Source organism: Notolepis coatsorum (genome assembly GCF_963971535.1).
Source record: "Notolepis coatsorum genome assembly, chromosome: 11".
Lineage (NCBI taxonomy): Eukaryota > Metazoa > Chordata > Actinopteri > Aulopiformes > Paralepididae > Notolepis > Notolepis coatsorum.
In genome coordinates, this window is record NC_140175.1 from 65721540 (window position 1) to 65742017 (window position 20478).

At 46.8% G+C, this 20478-nt stretch overlaps 1 protein-coding gene across 1 annotated transcript in view; it reads right to left on the reverse strand.

Moving 5' to 3' along the window:
• Window positions 1-20478, reverse strand: part of LOC311237142 (transmembrane protein 132C-like) — a gene marked incomplete at its 5' end in the record, with an annotated part of 190347 nt that overhangs the window by 57977 nt on the left and 111892 nt on the right. Inside the window, one exon of the mRNA XM_084324948.1 lies at window positions 5092-5235. Coding sequence (XP_084181074.1) covers window positions 5092-5235 — 144 coding nt within the window. The remainder of the gene's footprint in view (window positions 1-5091; window positions 5236-20478) is intronic.

The following is a 20478-nucleotide window of genomic DNA, read 5'->3' on the forward strand; positions in this document are numbered from 1 at the left end:
TGATTGGCACTGACTGACGCTAGGTTTCGTAATCACGCGGCTCGCAAGACTCGCAAAGCACTTCCGCCATTCCATTTGCACACAGCTGCGTCACTAGTTGCCTTATAAGGAGCTCTGGAGGCGTTGTTTTGTATGCAAATGACCTGAACGGGAACTCTCTTTCGAGTTTAAGACAGAATGCCATTCTCCAAGCAGATATCAGATCATATAATTTGTGCGACCTTTTCAGCCACTTAAGACATATTACTAGCACGTTCAGGACTCAGAGTGAACTTGTCATTGATTATGTCTCAGTGGTTCCAAGATAAGTCTTCCAGAATATATCTTTGAAACATTTTCGGGAATGAGACCCACATGTCATAAAACAATCCCATTTCCCCAGGGGATTCTTATCCATTTTTCAAGTCCATTTCAGTCTCTCTCTCTCTCTCTCTCTCTCTCTCTCTCTCTCTCTCTCTCTCTCTCTCTCTCTCTCTCTCTCTCTCTCTCTCTCTCTCTCTCTCTCTCTCTCTCTCTCTCTCTCTCTCTCTCTCTCTCTCTCTCTCTCTCTCTCTCTCTCTCTCTCTCTCTCTCTCTGTCTCTCTCTCTCTCCTTTTCCCCCTCTCTCTCCGGCTAGTGACGTCACTGCGCGCCGGCTGTTGTGGAGGGGGGGGGGGGGGGGGGGGGGGGGGCGGCAACCGCGGGGGGGCGGGGGGGCTCTCTCGTTGTCGGATCACAGTGTGAGAAGAGCATTTATGCAGGTGAACACCAGGAAGGCTGCTGGCCCAGATGGTATAACAGGACGCATACTTAAGTCCTGTGCCAACCAGCTAGCCCCGGTGTTCACGCCATATTTAATCAATCCCTGGCGGAGTCAGTGGTCCATGCCTGCTTCAAGATGTCTACCATCATCCCTGTACCGAAGAAACCCTCCCCAACATGTCCAAATGACTACAGACCGGTGGCACTCACCTCTGTGGTCATGAAATGTTTCGAGAGGCTGGTCAAGGACCACATTTGTGCCTCCCTCCCCAGTGATATGGACCCTATGCAATTTGCATACAGGACAAACAGGTCCACTGACGACACGGTCTCCCAGGTACTGCACAGCACCCTCTCTCACCTTGACCGTCAGAAGGGGGGCTATGTGAGACTGTTGTTCATTGACTACAGCTCAGCGTTCAACACCATAGTCCCCACCAGACTGGTGGACAAGCTGATCGAGCTGGGTCTAAGCTCCGCCCTGAGCGCCTGGGTACTGGACTTTCTGAGCGAAAGACCCCAGGCGGTCAGGGTGGGGGTCAGACCTCCAACACCATCACCCTGAGCATCGGGTCCCCCCAGGGCTGTGTTCTGAGCCCCCTGCTGTACTCACTCTACACACACGATTGTGTGGCCAAGTTCAGCTCCAACTCCATAGTGAAGTTCGCAGACGACACGGTGGTGGTGGCTGATCTCAGACAACGACGAGAAGGCCTACCGGGAGGAGGTTGAGGTACTGGAACGCTGGTGCCAGGACAACAGCCTGCTCCTGAACATTGGTAAAACCAAGGAGCTGATCGTGGATTATAGGAGAGGACAGCAGGAGACACACACACCACTGAGGATTAAGAGGGCTACCGTGGACAGGGTGAGCAGCTTTAAGTACCTGGGGGTCCACATCTCAGAGGATCTGACATGGTCAACACACATAGACACAGTAGTAAAGAAGGCAAAGCAGCGCCTCTACCACCTGAGACAGTTAAGGAAGTTCAGAGTATCGGGAAGATACTCCAGTCCTTCTACTCAGGAGCTGTAGAGAGCATCTTGACCGGAAACATCACTGCCTGGTATGGAAACAGCACGGCACAGGACAAGAAGGCCCTACAGAGAGTGGTGCGCTCAGCCGAGCGTACCACGGGTATTGCACTACCTCCCCTGCAGGTTCTATACAACAAGAGGTGCAAATCCAGAGCCTGCAGAATAATGAAAGACCCCCACCACCCCAATAACAGCCTGTTCCAGCTGCTGAGGTCAGGCAGACGCCTGCGAACCCCAGCTACTAGGACAGAGAGGCTTAGGCTCAGCTTCTTCCCCCAGGCCATCAGAGCCTTGAACAATGAACATTGAGTGCCACAGAACACTGAACTATCCACACACAAGCATACATGAGCACACACACGACACGCACTCTGTGCACTAGCAGCCACTTTAACACGTTAACATGAGCGGGCACACACTCATGCCGCACTCACCCACACTTATTGCCAAAAGGAAAGGCCACTTTAAATTAGTATAGCAACAGTAACAGTGTATTGCACTACCAAAGCTACCTAGCATGTCCTATATGCTCTGTAAATAACTATGTACAGATACCGAGATGTCACACCATGTTACTTGTTACCTGTTATTGCACAATGTTGTTTTTATTGGATTCTATTATATGTTGTACCACTGTATTGCACATCGTTTGCGGGCAAGACCACCCGCATTTCATTGTATACTTGTATGCCGTGACAAATAAAACTCTTGACTTGACTCTTCCCCTTGTCTACTCCCATTCTATCTCTCTGCTGCTGTGTGTCTCCCTAATCTGTCTGCTCTGAATATAACCCCTCTCTCTCTCTCTCTCTCTCTCTCCTTTGTTTCTTTCCCTTGTCTTCCTTGATTATGTCTCTCTCTCTCTCTCTCTCTCTCTCTCTCTCTCTCTCTCTCTCTCTCTCTCTCTCTCTCTCTCTCTCTCTCTCTCTCTCTCTCTCTCTCTCTCTATCTCTCTCTCTCTCTCTCTGTCTCTCTCTCTCCCTCCATCTGTCTCCATGCCTCCCTAATCCCCCTCTCTCTCTGTTCTGAACAACACATCTCTCTCCCTTTTTTCTCTCCCCTCTGTCTGCGATACATTCTCTCTCTCTCTCTCTCTCTCTCTCTCTCTCTCTCTCTCTCTCTCTCTCTCTCTCTCTCTCTCTCTCTCTCTCTCTCTCTCTCTCTCTCTCTCTCTCTCTCTCTCTCATCCGCTGTCCTATTGACATAGATTCATTACAGCTGGAGATCAGGTCACCTCTTGAGGTTGGAGCAGTGGGTTCATCAGAACAGAACCTGCTGCCATATGGTAGAGCGCTGTGAGTTTGATCTAGAACACTGTGCTGCCGGTGAGAAGATAATATCCTCTTCTACTTAGCCGTGGCTGTCCTGCCCCAGATCCTTTTTTAATGGGTTTTTAAACGGATTCCATGTGCCTCTACTGAGGTCGAGAACAAATAAACATCAAGTCAAACCAAATGTATTAATTTGGCATGTTGACACATGTGGGTAGCAGCCTTCAAGGAAGAGTGCTAAGGGAGGTCGATACACACCAACATGAGCTGAATACATTTAGATTTTAATAATAGGGGACCCTGATGTAAACAAGACGAAAGTCTTTCTCTGGTCTGCATCCCCTTAACAATTGTGTGTATTGAGCTGTACTGTACTGTACCCATTCTGCTATCTGTTAATAAAAATGTTCAAACAATCAATCAAAACTCCCTTTTTTGATTAGCGATGTGCTACCTTTTACTTATCAGACAAAAATACTACTGTTTGCCTGTGTGTGTGAGGTGGAAAACATTAAAGGAATATGCCAACATTATGGGAAATGTGCTTACTGTCTTCTCCAGAGTCAAACTAGAAGATAGATACAATTTCTTTTCTGTGCATTTAATAGAAAGCTATCCGGCTGCAAGCTAGCCTAGGGTGACCAAATGTCCTGTTTTGCCTGGACATGTCCACTTTTCACGCCCTGTGCGTCCGGTGGGGTTTTCTAAATTCATGAACATTTCCATTGTTTTCATTGTTTTTCACAGGGGCATGTACTTAAATAGACTGGCACGTTGCACAGAATAAACAGAGGAAGCGGACAGATTTGATTCTACTCGCAAACGGAGCAGCGTTGATTCTGCTCACAATGCCAAAGAAGCGCTACCGATATGTTTCTGTGTCTAATAAAGGTGCTGGAGATCTCAAAGCTCACATGGACACAGAAAAGCATAAAACAAAAAATGTAAAACTGTGCGAGGCAAAGTTGACCGAATTGATTGAAGAGGCTATGCAGAGAGAAAAAGAAAATAATTGAAAACTATTTATATGTTTTCATAACTGAATAAGCAAATGGTCAGAGGAAAATTGGGACCCTGGAACTCTGTTTGAAGCCAGAAATCTGATTGAAAAGTTGCTGTGGTAGTTTACAATGACAGGGCCAATAATTTAATTTACAAACATTCAAAGTAGACTTATATTTGGTTCATGATGCCTCAAAATGTTTTTGGTTTGATTTATGACATAAGATGATTATGACACAATCAAGGATTATGTGTAATAAATTAGTTTTGTACACTAATTGCAAGTTATGCAAATGTAAACAAATCCATTTTGTCAAGTAAGACTTGAAAATAGACCTATTATTTTGCTACAGGTTGATTTTGAATTTATTTTTGTTCCATTGAAATTTGTCAGAGATAATACTTTAGGCATAATAAAGCATGTTGAGTAACTTTGCTTATAGAGATATAATTCTGTTATATAAAATTATATAAATAATAATTTGCTATCCATACATAGGAGGCATACTTTAAATATATTAAAATGATATGGCATCTTTGAGTAAACTTCAAGTATCATTTAAGTATCTTGAGGCTGGGAGTGTCCTCTTTTTGGGAAATCACAATATCGTAACCCAAAGCTAGCCTAGTTTAGCACATATTAATGGAAGCGGATACGGACCACTAGCCTAGCTTAAAACTCGGGGAGAGGTGTTTTTGGGCAACAGATGCTAACTGGTCTGTATCCGCTTCCATTCATTTGTGCTAAGCTAGGCTAGCTTGCAGTCGGATAGCTTTCTACTGAATGCAACAGAGCTGCGGGTGTCAACGGCATAATTGATGAGGACGAAATAGGGCTAGGGGTAAAACATTCGTAACTTATCCTTTAACCCTTTCACTGCCACGCAACAGAAGGTTAACCCTTTACTATCACACAACCGACGGTCGCCGGCTGTCGCGTGGCAGTGAAAGGGTTAACATTCTGTGCATTGTCGCAGTGAAAGGGTTAACCGTTTTGGTGGTGCGGCAGTGAAAGGGTTAAGAAAAAAAATGAACCTACCTTGAGCACATCCTCCTCTGTAGACCTACAGCTGGTGTAGTTGGATACATCAGTCACAGAGCCGTCTGCTTCCACAGCTAGGATCCGGACAGGGGCCGACACCATCTCACCGGTTAGTACTGCTGTGTTCAGTATATCAGTGTTCTGTAGGAAGACACAGGCAGACAGGCAGATAGAAACACAGGCAGTTAGATTAGATTAGATTCAATTAGAGTCAAATTTATTGTCATCATACAGTACGACAGTACTGTTACTTTTGCTCTACTCAGAGTGCAATGGCAATATACAATGTACAAGTGATTACACTGGAATATATATAATGAGTACTACTGAGTAATAATGCTAATCTGATACAGTATTATTATGTACAGTGATACATGCATAAAAAAACACTATGGTCGGTGTTGTGAAGGGCCAGATTAAACCGAATATATATATTTATTTATATATATATATTTAATTGTATTTGTATATTCTCTAATATTCCCTGATATCCCTTGTATATTCCTTGTACAATATGCATTGAATATCCATTCTAGCCTACTGAACATCCCATAATAGTCTCCATTCTACTATTGGTCGAGACCTTGGTGCCAGGCTGCCATACCCCTCAGACCCAGTTCAAACGTACCGCTCGACATGTACGAACAAGTCCTAGTTCCGCGTAGGAATTTGGCTACCGCACCACTAATGGGACTATTTGTTCATAGTGCGTATATATACTGCGCTACTAAAGTAGGACTTTCTTTTCAGTCCAGTTTCTTACCCTCCAATAGAGTCACAGACGTAAAGCCTCCCCGCGATGCCACGTGTGGGAGTAAGGCCAAGTTCGGCCTACCATCGGTATTGAGACATCGTGTATATTAATATTTGAATAGTCATATTTGGCACTATATCGTCGAGTTGGACGTAGTCTATTAAGCTAATAATAGTCTGTTAATATATAGTGCTTCGTGCGGTGAGAATACTACCGTAGTCAGTACCCCATCGTTTCGGGCAGAGAACTGGCTGCTTACCCAGGGCGACAGCCCGCCTTCCCAGGCACGGATTATGCTTTGGATACTTTGATTATTCTATGGATAAAGACCCCCGACACTACCGTGTGTTGGAACCCCCCCCCCTGGAGAGGACGCAAGGTGAGGAGACGCTCTGCAAGACGAGGTCTCTCCACATCTCTCCCCCGTGGACCGGAGAGAGCCGGCCCACAAAGAGTCCACCTGCTTTCATCTGTGGTCCAAGGATCGCCGGCGCATTGAACGGCACTACAGTGGGTTCACCTGGGATACCCTTGGCCGGACGAGGCAGCTGGATTCTACCCCCCCCCCCCCTCCTACTCCTGTCGGCTTACAAGCGACCGGATTAACCCCCTCTAGTGTATCCAGCCTATAATCATTAAAGTATCATTGCTGTTATTCCTTAACTATTCCAGGTCGTATATTTACCACCTGCGCCTTCAGAGATTGGACATTATCTATTGATATACCGACGAATACTCCTTGCCATAAAAGTGCATACTATTTCAATTCATAAATGTAATTAAGTGATTAAGTGCTTATTCTACACACCATCGCTGTGTAGGAAATAAAGACCTGTTTCTAATTCGTACATTTGTGTTGGATCCGTTTCATCTACGTGAGAGTGTTCATGATAATATATTTATGCCGTGTACTGGGTGGCCGAATATTAAGTACAAAGGTAGTGGTAGTAAGTATCATATCTAGTAATACAGTCAGGGAATTGTACCCCTCAGTTACAATTGGTCCTTCGAGCCGGATGGTAATTAGTGTAATATTAATATAGTGTTATTAATATTGAAATGGCCTATGATGAACACTCCACGAAACGATCCTCCTAACCAACGCCCGCAGCGCGAACGACGGCTCCCTCAGTACTTAGAGGCTTACGCTGTCAGTCAACAACCTAGTCTTCTACTAACAGTAAACGCGGTAAAACTAGAAAGTAAAAGTATGTCTAACCCCAACGCCCAGACTACCCCGACCATAGAGGCCCCTACGGGCTCTAATGTAACTGACCAAGTTCACGGTGGGGACCAGTGGGAACCAGACATGACTTCACACCCCGCCAGTACTGAAGAAGTAGTCCCCGATGAGTCCCAGGAGGAATACAACGCTACCGAGAGAGAACTCGGCACGGAAGAAGACGGGGAGAGCACCGTGGAGATAGAGCTCCAAGGCTCCGCAAGGAGTACCCCGAGGGAAGGCTCCCCTATACAACCGCCTTCTCCCAACGAGGCAGAGAGGACCCTACAGCAGGCATTCCTCGTCAGCCTGAAAGCCTCTACTGAACGCGATAGACTCCAGGGTGAACGCGATCGATTGCAGCTACAGCAACGGAGCGAAGAAGAGCACATACGCCTGGAAATAAGACGCATTCAGATGGAAGAGAATGTGGCCCGAGACCGAGCAGACAGCCAGCGAGCAGCTGCTGGTGCTCTACGGGACGCAGAGCGCGACAGACAGCAAGCGCAACTAATAGAACAGCTGATCAGACGGACAACACCCTCTCCCTCCGCCAGAGGCTCCAGGAACTCGTCTAGACACACCTCCAGGGCGGCATCCCCTAGCCGAGTAAACAACCCTGAACTTGACCAACAGACGAGGTCTATACCCCCCACAGACCACCTCCCCCCACCGGTCCAAGCGAGACCTAGCAACCGGGAAGGAGCAGCATATCCTGTGGAGAGGCTAAACCAGAGACTACAAGCACTGGATGACCTAACTGAAGACGAAGAGGAAGAGGAGGAGAACCGCGCCCGAAGACAGCACAGTACTCTACCGGACCAGGAGGTCCGGTACAGCCCAGGCTATACTCCCGCGGAGCTGCGCTACAGACCCCCGACTCTATACACGGGTGAGCACGACGCACGACCCGCACCGAGGAACAGCACCTGGACAAGCGGGCCATGGTACACTGCCGGTACCAGCCCATACCAAGGAGCGGGAGGAGACTCGCCTAGGAGGCCTCTCCCCCAACGCTCGCCGATGTATCCACAGTCAGCGTCATACATTGGCACGCCTATGGTACCCGACTTCACCCAAGAGAACCGGGCCCAGTATACAGAACTCCGCATGTGTCTGGAGACCATGTTGGTGGATGTATTGGATGAACGCCACAAATACGCCATCCTACTGCAGCACTTAAAGGTGCCCCGCGCACATAATATAGCGCTCGCCTACGCGACTTCCACCACCCCATACACAGCGGCGCTGGTAGCATTGGACCAGAGGTATGGGCGCATATGGGATTACGTGATCCAGGAGATCCGACACATCGACCGCTTACCCCCAGCAATAGACAATTGAGCACTGGACGACCTGTCCATCAGAGTGCAGTCCCTGGTAGGGATGTTGGGAGCGCAAAGAGAGAAGGGGAAGTATGAACTTTACGCCAACTCAAATGTGGAAAGGATCCTGGAGAAGCTGCCGCCCGCTCGTCAGGAGCGCTTTAGGCGGCAGAGGGACCACAGAGACCCGAATGGCCCCGAACCGAACCTCCTCGATCTAGCAGACTTCCTGGCAAGAGAAGTCAGCAGCCTACGGCTAGATACATTCGGACGGAGCACCCCTGGCTCCAGAGAAGGAACCAGACGACTAAATGATGGAAGAAGATCGGTGACTGTAATGCACCAATCGGAGTCAGTACCGAGCAGCAGGAGCCACAGTACCCCCTCCAGAACGGAGAAGTGGAAGATAGTGTGCCCCTACTGTGAGAAAGAACACTGGCTAGCGCAATGTGACTCCTTCCCCAAGCTGAACGCGGAGGAAGCAGGTCAATGGATAAAGTCCAACAAGCGCTGTTTTCGCTGTGCGCGCTCACACATGGCAGCCGAATGCCGCTTAAAGAAAAGGTGCACCAAGTGCGATGGAGCCCATCTGGACATACTTCACGACAGTAACAGACGGCGCCCTTCACCTGCACCATCCAGCCGCAAAGCGAGCGTCATGTACATCGATCCCGCCAGCAGCAGTGGAGCCCGAGTACTCCTAAAAGTAGTGCGTGTGACACTAAGCTACCAGAATAAAGTCCTGGACACTTACGCCGTCCTCGATGACGGGTCAGAGAAGACCCTGCTGCTCGCCTCCGCTGCGGCCCAGCTAGGGCTGCGGGGAAGCGAAACCCAAATGACAATTCGGACAATAAGACGAGATTTGAAGACGATAAAGGGCGAGAATGTCTCATTCTCTATCGCAGCAAGCGGCCAGCCTGAGCGACGGTACCAGATTGCAGACGCTTTCACCAGCCAAGAAATAGGACTGTCGCGGTACACATACCCCGTCGCCAAGCTGATGGAGAAATATGCACATCTGCGCAAGTTACCGATCCCGCTCATAGACAATGCTATGCCGACCCTGTTGATAGGCTCCGACCATGCAGACCTCATTGTCCCGATAGACCGGGTTCATACCGGACCCCGAGGCTGTCCTGCAGCAGTCGAGACCCGTTTGGGATGGACTCTCCAAGGCCCGCTCGCCAAATCTCTCAACCGAAGTACAGCCACTAGATGTCTCCACTCCCGAGTCACAGAGGGAGAAACCGCACTCCTGCAACACGTAGAGCGGCTATGGAGCTTGGAACAAATGCCCTTTAAGAATGGAAAGAAAGACATTCGCTCTAAAGATGACATTTACGCCATTCACCTCCTCGAGACAGGGACCAAGAGAGTCCCGGTCAACGGCGTGTTGAGATACGCCACGCCACTCCTGCGGCGAGAAGGAATGCCTACTTTCCACGCCAAGACAGACGCCATAGAACGGTACCTGCTGAACACGGAGCGGCGCTTAGCCAAGAACCCCGCCCAAGAGAGTGTATACCGCGCTGAGATTGAGAAGCTCATCACAGCGGGACACGTCACAAAGATGGACATTAAAGAGGCTGACCAGACCACTGAATCGTGGTACGTGCCCCACCACAAGGTCCATCACAACGGTAAAGACCGCATAGTATTTAACTGCAGCTACCAGATCGGATCCCAAAATCTGAATAAAGAGTTACTGCCCGGTCCCACACTCGGCCCCTCCCTACTCGGCGTTCTACTCCGCTTCCGCCAGGAAAAGGTGGCCATCAGCGGGGACATTAAAGGAATGTTCCTGCAGGTGAGATTAGTAGAGGCGGACAAGCCCCTGTTACGGTTCCTATGGAGAGAGAAGCCAGGAGATGAGCACCCAGCCATCTACCAATGGGAAGTCCTCCCCTTCGGAACGACGTGCAGCCCCTGCTGTGCGACATTTGCACTACAGAAACATGTAGCAGAGGACCCAGCAGCGGACGAAGAGGTCCGACACAGCGTAAAGAACAGCTTCTACGTAGACAACTGTCTACAAAGCCTTTCAACCCAGGAAGAAGCCGAGGCTCTCCTGATTAAACTCCGCGCCTCATTGATCAAAGGCGGCTTTGATCTCAGGCAGTGGGCCAGCAGCGATCCGCAAGTACTGCGCAGCCTCTCCTCCGAGGACAAGGCAGCCAGCAGCGAGACCTGGATGGCTACAATCCCGGGAGAAGCCCAGGAGATGACCCTGGGATCGGTGTGGCGATTCAAAACAGATTCGCTTCACTACAGACACAAGCCCCTGACTACGGAGCAGGGAAGGCTGGCGGCGGCGCCGACCACCAGACGGAGTGTGTACACAACACTCGCCCGACAATATGACCCGCTAGGATGTATTCTACCGTACACCACCAGGGCAAAAAGGATTGTACGAGCATTGTGGGACAAGGACCAGGGCTGGGACGACCCCATTCCCGCACACCTTGCATCCACCTGGAGAGAGTGGGAGATGGAGCTCCACTCACTCCCAGGCGTTAATATGCGCCGAAGCTACTTCCCACACACGGTGAGGCCAGAGACATGTAAAATGGACTTACACGTCTTCAGTGACGCCTCAGAGGTCGCATACGGATCAGTAGCCTACTTGCGGGCCCAAGACCAAGGGGGAGAGATCTACACAGCATTTGTCCTCGCCCGCTCGAGAATAGCCCCACGCAAGCAACAATCTATCCCACGTCTAGAGCTCTGCGCAGCCCTAGCCGGAGCGCACCTAGCCACGCTCATCCAACGTGAGCTCACCATACCGGTGTCTAGAACAATCCTGTGGTCAGATTCCACGACGGTACTCGCCTGGATCAAATCGGACTCATGCAAGTACAAAGTCTTCGTGGGAGTCAGAGTCACCGAGATTCAAGACTTAACCGAAGAGTTAACCGGAGAAACAGAGTGGCGCTACGTTGATACAAAACAGAACCCAGCTGACGTCATCACCCGGGGGATCCCCCTGGATGACCTCACCCGTCGCAATGTCTACAGTGACGGCCCCGCATTCCTAAGACTCCCGGAAGGACAGTGGCCCATGCCTATCCCGAGGGAAGCAAGTCCAGAGGAGGTGGAAATTAAGAAGTCTGTGTTCTGTGGATTGAGCACCGTAGCCTCCACCGACCCTAACATAAACGATTGCACGTCCATAGAGAGTGCACAACAAAGAACATTCCTGCGGTACCACCCGGAGTGCAAGTCCCCCGCTGATATGTCAGCAGCTAACTACGAGGAAGCAGAATTGCTTCTACTGCAGCGAGCCCAGAGAGACTCGTTCCCCGATGAATTGGCCTGTCTACAGGGAGGAAAGCCCGTCCCTTCCGACAGCAGATTAATTCACCTGGCCCCCGAGAGCGACGCTCATACCCTCATCAGAGTGGGTGGTCGCCTACGCAGAGCCCCCAATCTACCGGATGACATTAAATACCCGATAGTATTGAACTCTAAGCCCCTCGGCTATGTCTCCAGTGATGTGGCGGATATCGACCCAGTTACCCCCAACACACTCCTGATGGGGCGGCTAGATCCCACATTACCCCAGACAATGTACCGGCCTGAAGAAGCGAACGGCCGACGAATGTGGAGGTACAGCCAAGTATTAGCCGACAAGTTTTGGAACAGTTTCCTACTGCACTACCTACCGTCTCTACAGACCCGCCAGAAGTGGGTAAAGGAGAGAGACAATTTGACAGAAGGAACAGTCGTCATGATTATTGATCAATCACTGCCCAGAGCTATGTGGCCGGCCGGCCGCGTAAGCAAAGTGATCACCGGTGCCGACGGCAAGGTCCGAGCAGCTGAAGTGCTCGTCCACGGTCGCACTTACACCCGTCCCGTGGCAAGGCTCATAGAACTGCCTCGACTCCCAGACACAATCGATGATGACCATGACCCTACAACCCTATGACTTTGTGAAGTTGACTGACCCCTACAGCAAACCCTTATGTGTAAATAGACAACGCGATTAATCTGTCTCCGTTTAACTGATTAGGTCTGGGAACTATTCAGGGGGTGGCTGTTGTGAAGGGCCAGATTAAACCGAATATATATATTTATTTATATATATATATTTAATTGTATTTGTATATTCTCTAATATTCCCTGATATCCCTTGTATATTCCTTGTACAATATGCATTGAATATCCATTCTAGCCTACTGAACATCCCATAATAGTCTCCATTCTACTATTGGTCGAGACCTTGGTGCCAGGCTGCCATACCCCTCAGACCCAGTTCAAACGTACCGCTCGACATGTACGAACAAGTCCTAGTTCCGCGTAGGAATTTGGCTACCGCACCACTAATGGGACTATTTGTTCATAGTGCGTATATATACTGCGCTACTAAAGTAGGACTTTCTTTTCAGTCCAGTTTCTTACCCTCCAATAGAGTCACAGACGTAAAGCCTCCCCGCGATGCCACGTGTGGGAGTAAGGCCAAGTTCGGCCTACCATCGGTATTGAGACATCGTGTATATTAATATTTGAATAGTCATATTTGGCACTATATCGTCGAGTTGGACGTAGTCTATTAAGCTAATAATAGTCTGTTAATATATAGTGCTTCGTGCGGTGAGAATACTACCGTAGTCAGTACCCCATCGTTTCGGGCAGAGAACTGGCTGCTTACCCAGGGTGGTTGACCCTATGTGAAGCTGCACCCGAGGAGCCCCAGAGCCGACGAGCGAGTGGACCTGTATACCGGATTATTCTACCGACGACAGCCCGCCTTCCCAGGCACGGATTATGCTTTGGATACTTTGATTATTCTATGGATAAAGACCCCCGACACTACCGTGTGTTGGAACCCCCCCCCCTGGAGAGGACGCAAGGTGAGGAGACGCTCTGCAAGACGAGGTCTCTCCACATCTCTCCCCCGTGGACCGGAGAGAGCCGGCCCACAAAGAGTCCACCTGCTTTCATCTGTGGTCCAAGGATCGCCGGCGCATTGAACGGCACTACAGTGGGTTCACCTGGGATACCCTTGGCCGGACGAGGCAGCTGGATTCTACCCCCCCCCCCCCTCCTACTCCTGTCGGCTTACAAGCGACCGGATTAACCCCCTCTAGTGTATCCAGCCTATAATCATTAAAGTATCATTGCTGTTATTCCTTAACTATTCCAGGTCGTATATTTACCACCTGCGCCTTCAGAGATTGGACATTATCTATTGATATACCGACGAATACTCCTTGCCATAAAAGTGCATACTATTTCAATTCATAAATGTAATTAAGTGATTAAGTGCTTATTCTACACACCATCGCTGTGTAGGAAATAAAGACCTGTTTCTAATTCGTACATTTGTGTTGGATCCGTTTCATCTACGTGAGAGTGTTCATGATAATATATTTATGCCGTGTACTGGGTGGCCGAATATTAAGTACAAAGGTAGTGGTAGTAAGTATCATATCTAGTAATACAGTCAGGGAATTGTACCCCTCAGTTACAGTCGGACTCGTAGTGGTATACAGATAAAGATATTATAGATACAGGTACAGTATGTAAACAGGAATATATGCAGGTATATTCAGACAGGTGTGGATAAATATACAGTATATACAGCATTATTGTACATGGCGATCATACAGTTATATGGGTAGACTATACAGTAGTTTGAAGTACTATAGGTAGCTATGATTACAGTGTAAGGCAGTTGTACTGTAGGTATAAATTGAGTTAGCATGCTAGGCAGCTTCTGTTTTGACAGGGACAGACTGTTATAGTCAGACAGACAGACAAACAGAACAACAGACAGACGACCAACAGACCGACAGACAAACACAGAGAGGACACTATAGATCACCGGAACAGGAGACCCACGATGGCAGGCAGATTTCACCATTCAATTTATTGTCTCGACATCCAAATTGGAGAAGACTGATGGAGTCTGCTACTGTCAAAGTGCCTGGTAGAAATGGCTGCCAAAATGTACTGGGATTTAACTCATGGCGTGTGCCCATTTTAAGCCCTACTGGTGTCAATTACATAACTGGTGTTAATCAGGGAGCATACAGACACGAGGGTGTGTGTGTGTGTGTGTGTGTGTGTGTGTGTGTGTGTGTGTGTGTGTGTGTGTGTGTGTGTGTGTGTGTGTGTGTGTGTGTGTGTGTGTGTGTGTGTGTGTGTGTGTGTGTGTGTGTGTGTGTGTGGGCAATCGGTAGGGATTATGACACTTATAGATCAAAACACTTAACCTCATACGTGGGGATAAATGGGTGTGAAGGACATTTATTTAGAAAAACAAAATGAGAATAGTGTCTTTAGCTTTTATTTACTTGAATAGCTCATACGTGTACCCATGTAACTTAACACATTGGGCGCCAAGGACGAGTAAACTTGTTATTAGATCCTTTTTTCTTTTATTCAATTTTTTTATTCATTACAGGTTCACGGACCTCTGTGTTACCATAGGAAATCATTCTGAGATTCCGAGAGTGCAATACTGGCCGCATCCTGCTAGGTGGCAGTATCGCCCACCCTTTGAAACCTTATTTCACACTGTGTGTTACATCTAAACACCTCCGGGCGGATAATTTTGGTCCAGGCAAGCCTATCGGTTCACCCGATCACATTGGAATGCGTCCAGGACACTCGATGCATGTGTTGTGCCGGATTATGTCGGGGACCCGGTGGACACCAATACTGGAAATCGCAGACAATTGGAATATTCTTTTTGGAATACCCCTGATCAAAGGTAAGGACTATCTAACGTCAATTCCACCTTGGTCCTACAATGATTTCATATCGATCCAGTCGATCAACGTATGTAGTATTGAAAACGAATGCCGTTGATGACGATCAGAGCATCAAAAAATTACCCCCCCCCCCCCCCCCTTGATGCAATCATGATGAAACATAATACCTATTATATACATTTGATTTGGAAATAGTAGCGTGTCCAGGTGAGAAACGACTTTAGTCAAATTCACATAGCGCCCTATAACTCAGCTTTTCAGGAATTAGCCCAGATCACTCCAAAACTATACAATATTCACCACGGGATAACACGCAAACGTATACATGAAAAAAGATTTCTCCTTTTTGCATGTTCGACGGGAGAAAGTGACTGTCAAATGACCATAGTATTGTCTCCATAGCTATAATATAGAATATAGATATAGCTCTCCAAACATAGTGACGCACAGTGAAAATAGCTATGGAAAGCTGGCGCATTAGCTACAGGGATAAGGGTAATGGCTGGCGCTGAAAGTGTTAAGACATGGTGGATACTATTTACGCCCTTGATACTGAATGCGATGGATACATTATGTGTGATATATCGCTGGAGATACTGCACAAACACACACCTGCACTGCACAGGCACACACCTGCACTGCACAAACACACACCTGCACTGCACAAACACACACCTGCACTGCACAGACATACAATTGCACTGCAGAAACATACACATGCACTGCACAAACACACACCTGCACTGCACAAACACACACCTGCACTGTACAAACACACACCTGCACTGCACAAACACACACCTGCACTGCACAAACACACGCCTGCACTGCATAGGCACACACCTGCACTGCACAAACACACACCTGCACTGCACAAACATACACATACACTGCCACCTAACATTATATGTATTAATCCTGTTCTGATCCAAGACACTTGGAGCGAGAGTGGAGTACCTGCTGACAAAGGTAACGTCTATTTTACATCTACTTTACCGAACCCCATCATAAAACATGCTTTTGTAATGATTGCAGCGTCGGAAAACTACCCCCCCCCCCCCCCCCCCCCCCCGATGGCTTTGTGAAGAAACATATGGTCGTGTTTACCTTTGACCTGGCAATAATATTTGTTTCAGGCGAGCAGCCGCGAGATTTGCGCATATGCGCACAAAACACTCTATATCTCACAATCTAGAAAACCAGCCTGGATTATTGTGAAACGGGCAGATTTTTTGCATGGTATAGTGCACAATTGAAGGTATGTAGAAATAAACAGTTTTGTCCCTGTTGGAGTATAAATAGTGCCTGTCAAATGAGCCATACTATTGTATAGCTATAATATAGAATATACGATGGGTCCGCAAACATCGTGAAAATTGGCAATAACGCTGGCGCCAGGGAGTAAAGATGGAAAAACAATGAGTTAAGCATCGGACGGCCCGACGGGCACGTCGTGGCACTTTGCCCTCGTCTGTCGGCTACGGGCTGCGTTTTCGCCAATCAACCAATACATTGTTGGAAAGTTTAATTATCCGCCTTTTGATCGTCACCACACTCAACCTATTGCGTGATTCATTCTCGAGTTACAAGACGAAACATCAGGCGAGCGTCATTTGACAAGCCGTTCGGACGAGTGATTCCCGTCCGCTTGTGAACGGTCCCTGAACTGACCAGTCACCGCTGATGGCGAAAATTATTGACTTAAAAACAGGCATCTGGCAATCCCAGTAAAAAAAATTCAAAATGTTACACAAAACTTTTACTTCAGTGTGTTCAAACCTCTGTTACTCTATTTCATTAGCACTCAAAGTGATCTTTTATTGTGTAAGACACTACAGAATGTTACCTTTCAAAAGAGACCAGACTCATGCATGTGCTATAAGTATAAAGTATAATAAATCACAAATTACTTTGGGTATGCAATCGTCAAAAATGCTTAAGTGGATATACAGTGTATTATGTTGCATTCCTGTATATATGTGTGTGTGTCTCTCTTTCTCTCTCTCTATCTCTCTCTCTCGTTGTGTGTGTGTAATGGAGAGGAGCATCATCTCTAGGTGATCCTCACCACATCACATCACACACCCCTCTTCCTGGTTGCTTGTGGTAGTACACGATGGGCACGCAGGCAGCGGTGGCCAGATGTTGCCCCGGCTTGCCAGCCTCTCTCTCTCTCGGTCGGCTCGACAGCTGCTGACCGCAATCCCAGGCAGACATGTAGCGCAGGCCGCACACCAACCCAAACATAAGCAGCGGCAGACGCCACTGAAGCACTAAGTGCACTGGCAGAATCTGCTTTATTAAGAACAGAGTTAGGTCACAATCATTGACTATGTTTACATAAACCAACTACTGGCCTCATTCTAAACATGAAGACATGTTCTGAAAAAGAATATAGTATAGAGAGAGGCTGTACAGTATTACTGTACATATGAACAATAATAATAATAATAATAATAATAATAATAATAATAATAATAATAATAATAATAATAATAATAATAATAATAATAATAATAATAATAATAATAATAATAATAATAATAATAATAATAATAATAATAATAATAATAATAATAATAATAATAATAATAATAATAATAATAATAATAATAATACATCCTGCATACAGTATGAGTCACTGATCAATAAGTAAAAAATTCGGGATATTCCTATTTTCAGAAAATAACTTTTGTGTAAGCAAAAGTCTAAAGATAACTAACTTAGATAGTAAACTATAATGTGCTTCACATTCATGGCCAAAATAATTTTGAGAGCAAAGATTCATTTATATTGGAAATCTCATTTTGAAAAGAAACTCCTCTACTTGAATCTGTTAGGATCTGCCAGGCGCAGCACACAGTGGAAAATCAACATGTGTTTCCTAAGACTGAGTGGGAGTGAGACGTTTATTTTTCACTGCCAAAACGAGCTCTGATTTAGACACAATAATGTTTAATGTCTCCATAATGTATGTTGGCTTACAGTTCATTTCAACACTGATGCACATTCACACATTATTCATTTTCCTCCTATTTTATTGATGCTACAAGTAAGAGGAGCCAAGACACAGATACGTTCACTTGTTTATGATGTACAGTATGGAATATGTGATGAATTAAATATGAATATGAATCAGAGTACACTTAAAGGAACATGCCACCTATTATGGGAAATGTGCTTACTGTCTTCTACAGCAGGGGTTCCCAAAGTGGGGGTCGCGGAGCCGCCGCGGGGGGGTCGCCAGATGATGTAAAAAAAATAATAATAATACTTTTTTTTTTATGCAGTCAGGCTCCTGAACTTAGAAGCAGGCCAGGCCAGTGTTTCTAGTTGCAGCAGCGCAATAGTTAGATGACCTAGGTGGGGAACAACCAGGAGATCACTGCAACTCACACAAGTTTGATCTCAAGTGACTACCTGGTAAAATAAAGGTTAAATAAAATAAAAATCTCTCTCTCTCTCTATTGCTCTCACACACACACACAAAGGGAGCCGCATGTGATTGGTGGAGGCGGGACCCTTACAAAAAACTGTTGTTGCTAATCATTGACACATGCTAGCCTGTAATAATCCCCCCCTGAAAAATCTACTTTTCATTTGATATATTGCAAATATATGCCATCACACACACTGGCATTTAAAGGGTTAGAATTATAAAATGAAAATGTGGTGTTATGATCAGGGCTGAAGTTGAATAAAAGATTGTATTTTTTTCAATCTGACATTACAAAAAACAGAAAATCCATCAAAATCAGTGTTGTTGCTAATCATACATATGCTAGCCTGTTTTTTAACAATAATTTGTGATGCCATCACAAACACTGGCATTTAAAGGGTACAAATAAAAAAAATCCTGCACCAGAATGCAGGAAATGAAGTATTTGTAACAAAAAATGTCCTGGTGGGGGACCCGCAGACCCCCTGCTTAAAAAGTGGCCTGACTGGGGCTATATTTTGCACTATACTTCCTGGCCTGAATGATTTCCCCAGTCCGGCCCTGGTTAAAAGCCTCCAATGCTTATTAGTGTGTGTGCGTTTGAACGTTTGCATGTTTCAACCATACATTTCCATTTATAAAAAAAAATAAGTATATATACCGTATTTTTTTTACCTCCTATAATAGTGGGGGTCGCGGCTCTCTGACACCGTCATTTGGGGGTCGCGGCCTGAAAAGTTTGGGAACCCCTGTTCTACAGAGTGAGAGAAGAAGATAGATAGGCCTACCATTTTCGATTTTCCAGGAGAAAGCTGACCGGCTGCAAGCTAGCCTAACATAGCACAAATTAATGGAAGTGGATACGGATCACTAGCCTAGATTAAAACTCCGGGAGACATGCTTTTAGGCTAGCTAGTTTGTATCCGCTTCCATTTATTTGTGCTGAGCTAGGCTAGCTTGCAGCCGGATAGCTTTCTACTGAACGCACAAGGAAGAGAATGGTATCTATCTTCTTGTCTGACTCTGGAGAAGACGGTAGCACATTTCCCACAATGCTCCTTTAACACCAGCTCCCTGTGTATTTGAATTGTGAGGACGGCTCGTATTACTGTGCATCTATGCACCTTCTCTGCGAAAGTACCCTCAAGCAAGGCACTAAAGCCCATATCTGCTCCGGGGAGCTCTGCATCATTGCATTTGACCCATGCGCTCTGGCCCTCTGAAGAGATGCTTCTTTAGGACTACGATGTGCATATATTAAAAGAGGAATATGTAACCTCTGAGTTACATGGCCGATGAAGTAACTTGGAGTAGATATGTGTCAGTCTTTGCCAGATCCATTCCTTATTATACGGGAGGAGGAACAGCAACCTCCATTAACTCATTGATTTCTCGTTTTTCAAATCCATGCGTCGATTTTCTTATTCTAAACACTAGCACAGACCTGCCTGTGTCTCCCTGGTACTGCTGCCTACGTTATAATTGCAATGATGATCGAATCCTGACAGGTATTGCCTACCTTTTGAACTGTTGTCTCTCAGTGCCTCCGGCTGCAGGAATCCCCTCCCCCTCAAAGTGAAGCAGCACATCTGTCGCCGATTTGCGAGGATGTAACCTATTGTTTTCTGTATTATAGCCAGGCCCAATGCTCACCAGTTATGGCGATCGCGATGGAACTACTGGGATTATTCATTTTGGAGTACCTTCTGACAAAGGTAAGGTCTATTTTAGGTCTATTTTACCGAACCTAAAACATGCTTTTGTATTGATCGCAGCGTCGTATTTTACCGAACCTAAAACATGCTTTTGGTAATGACCGCAGCGTCGTAAAATGACCACCCTGGTAATGAATGCCAACTTCATTAAGGGAGAGTGAGGGAGTGGGAGGCCCCCGGCTGGCCCCGCCTTCATGTTCACGTGGC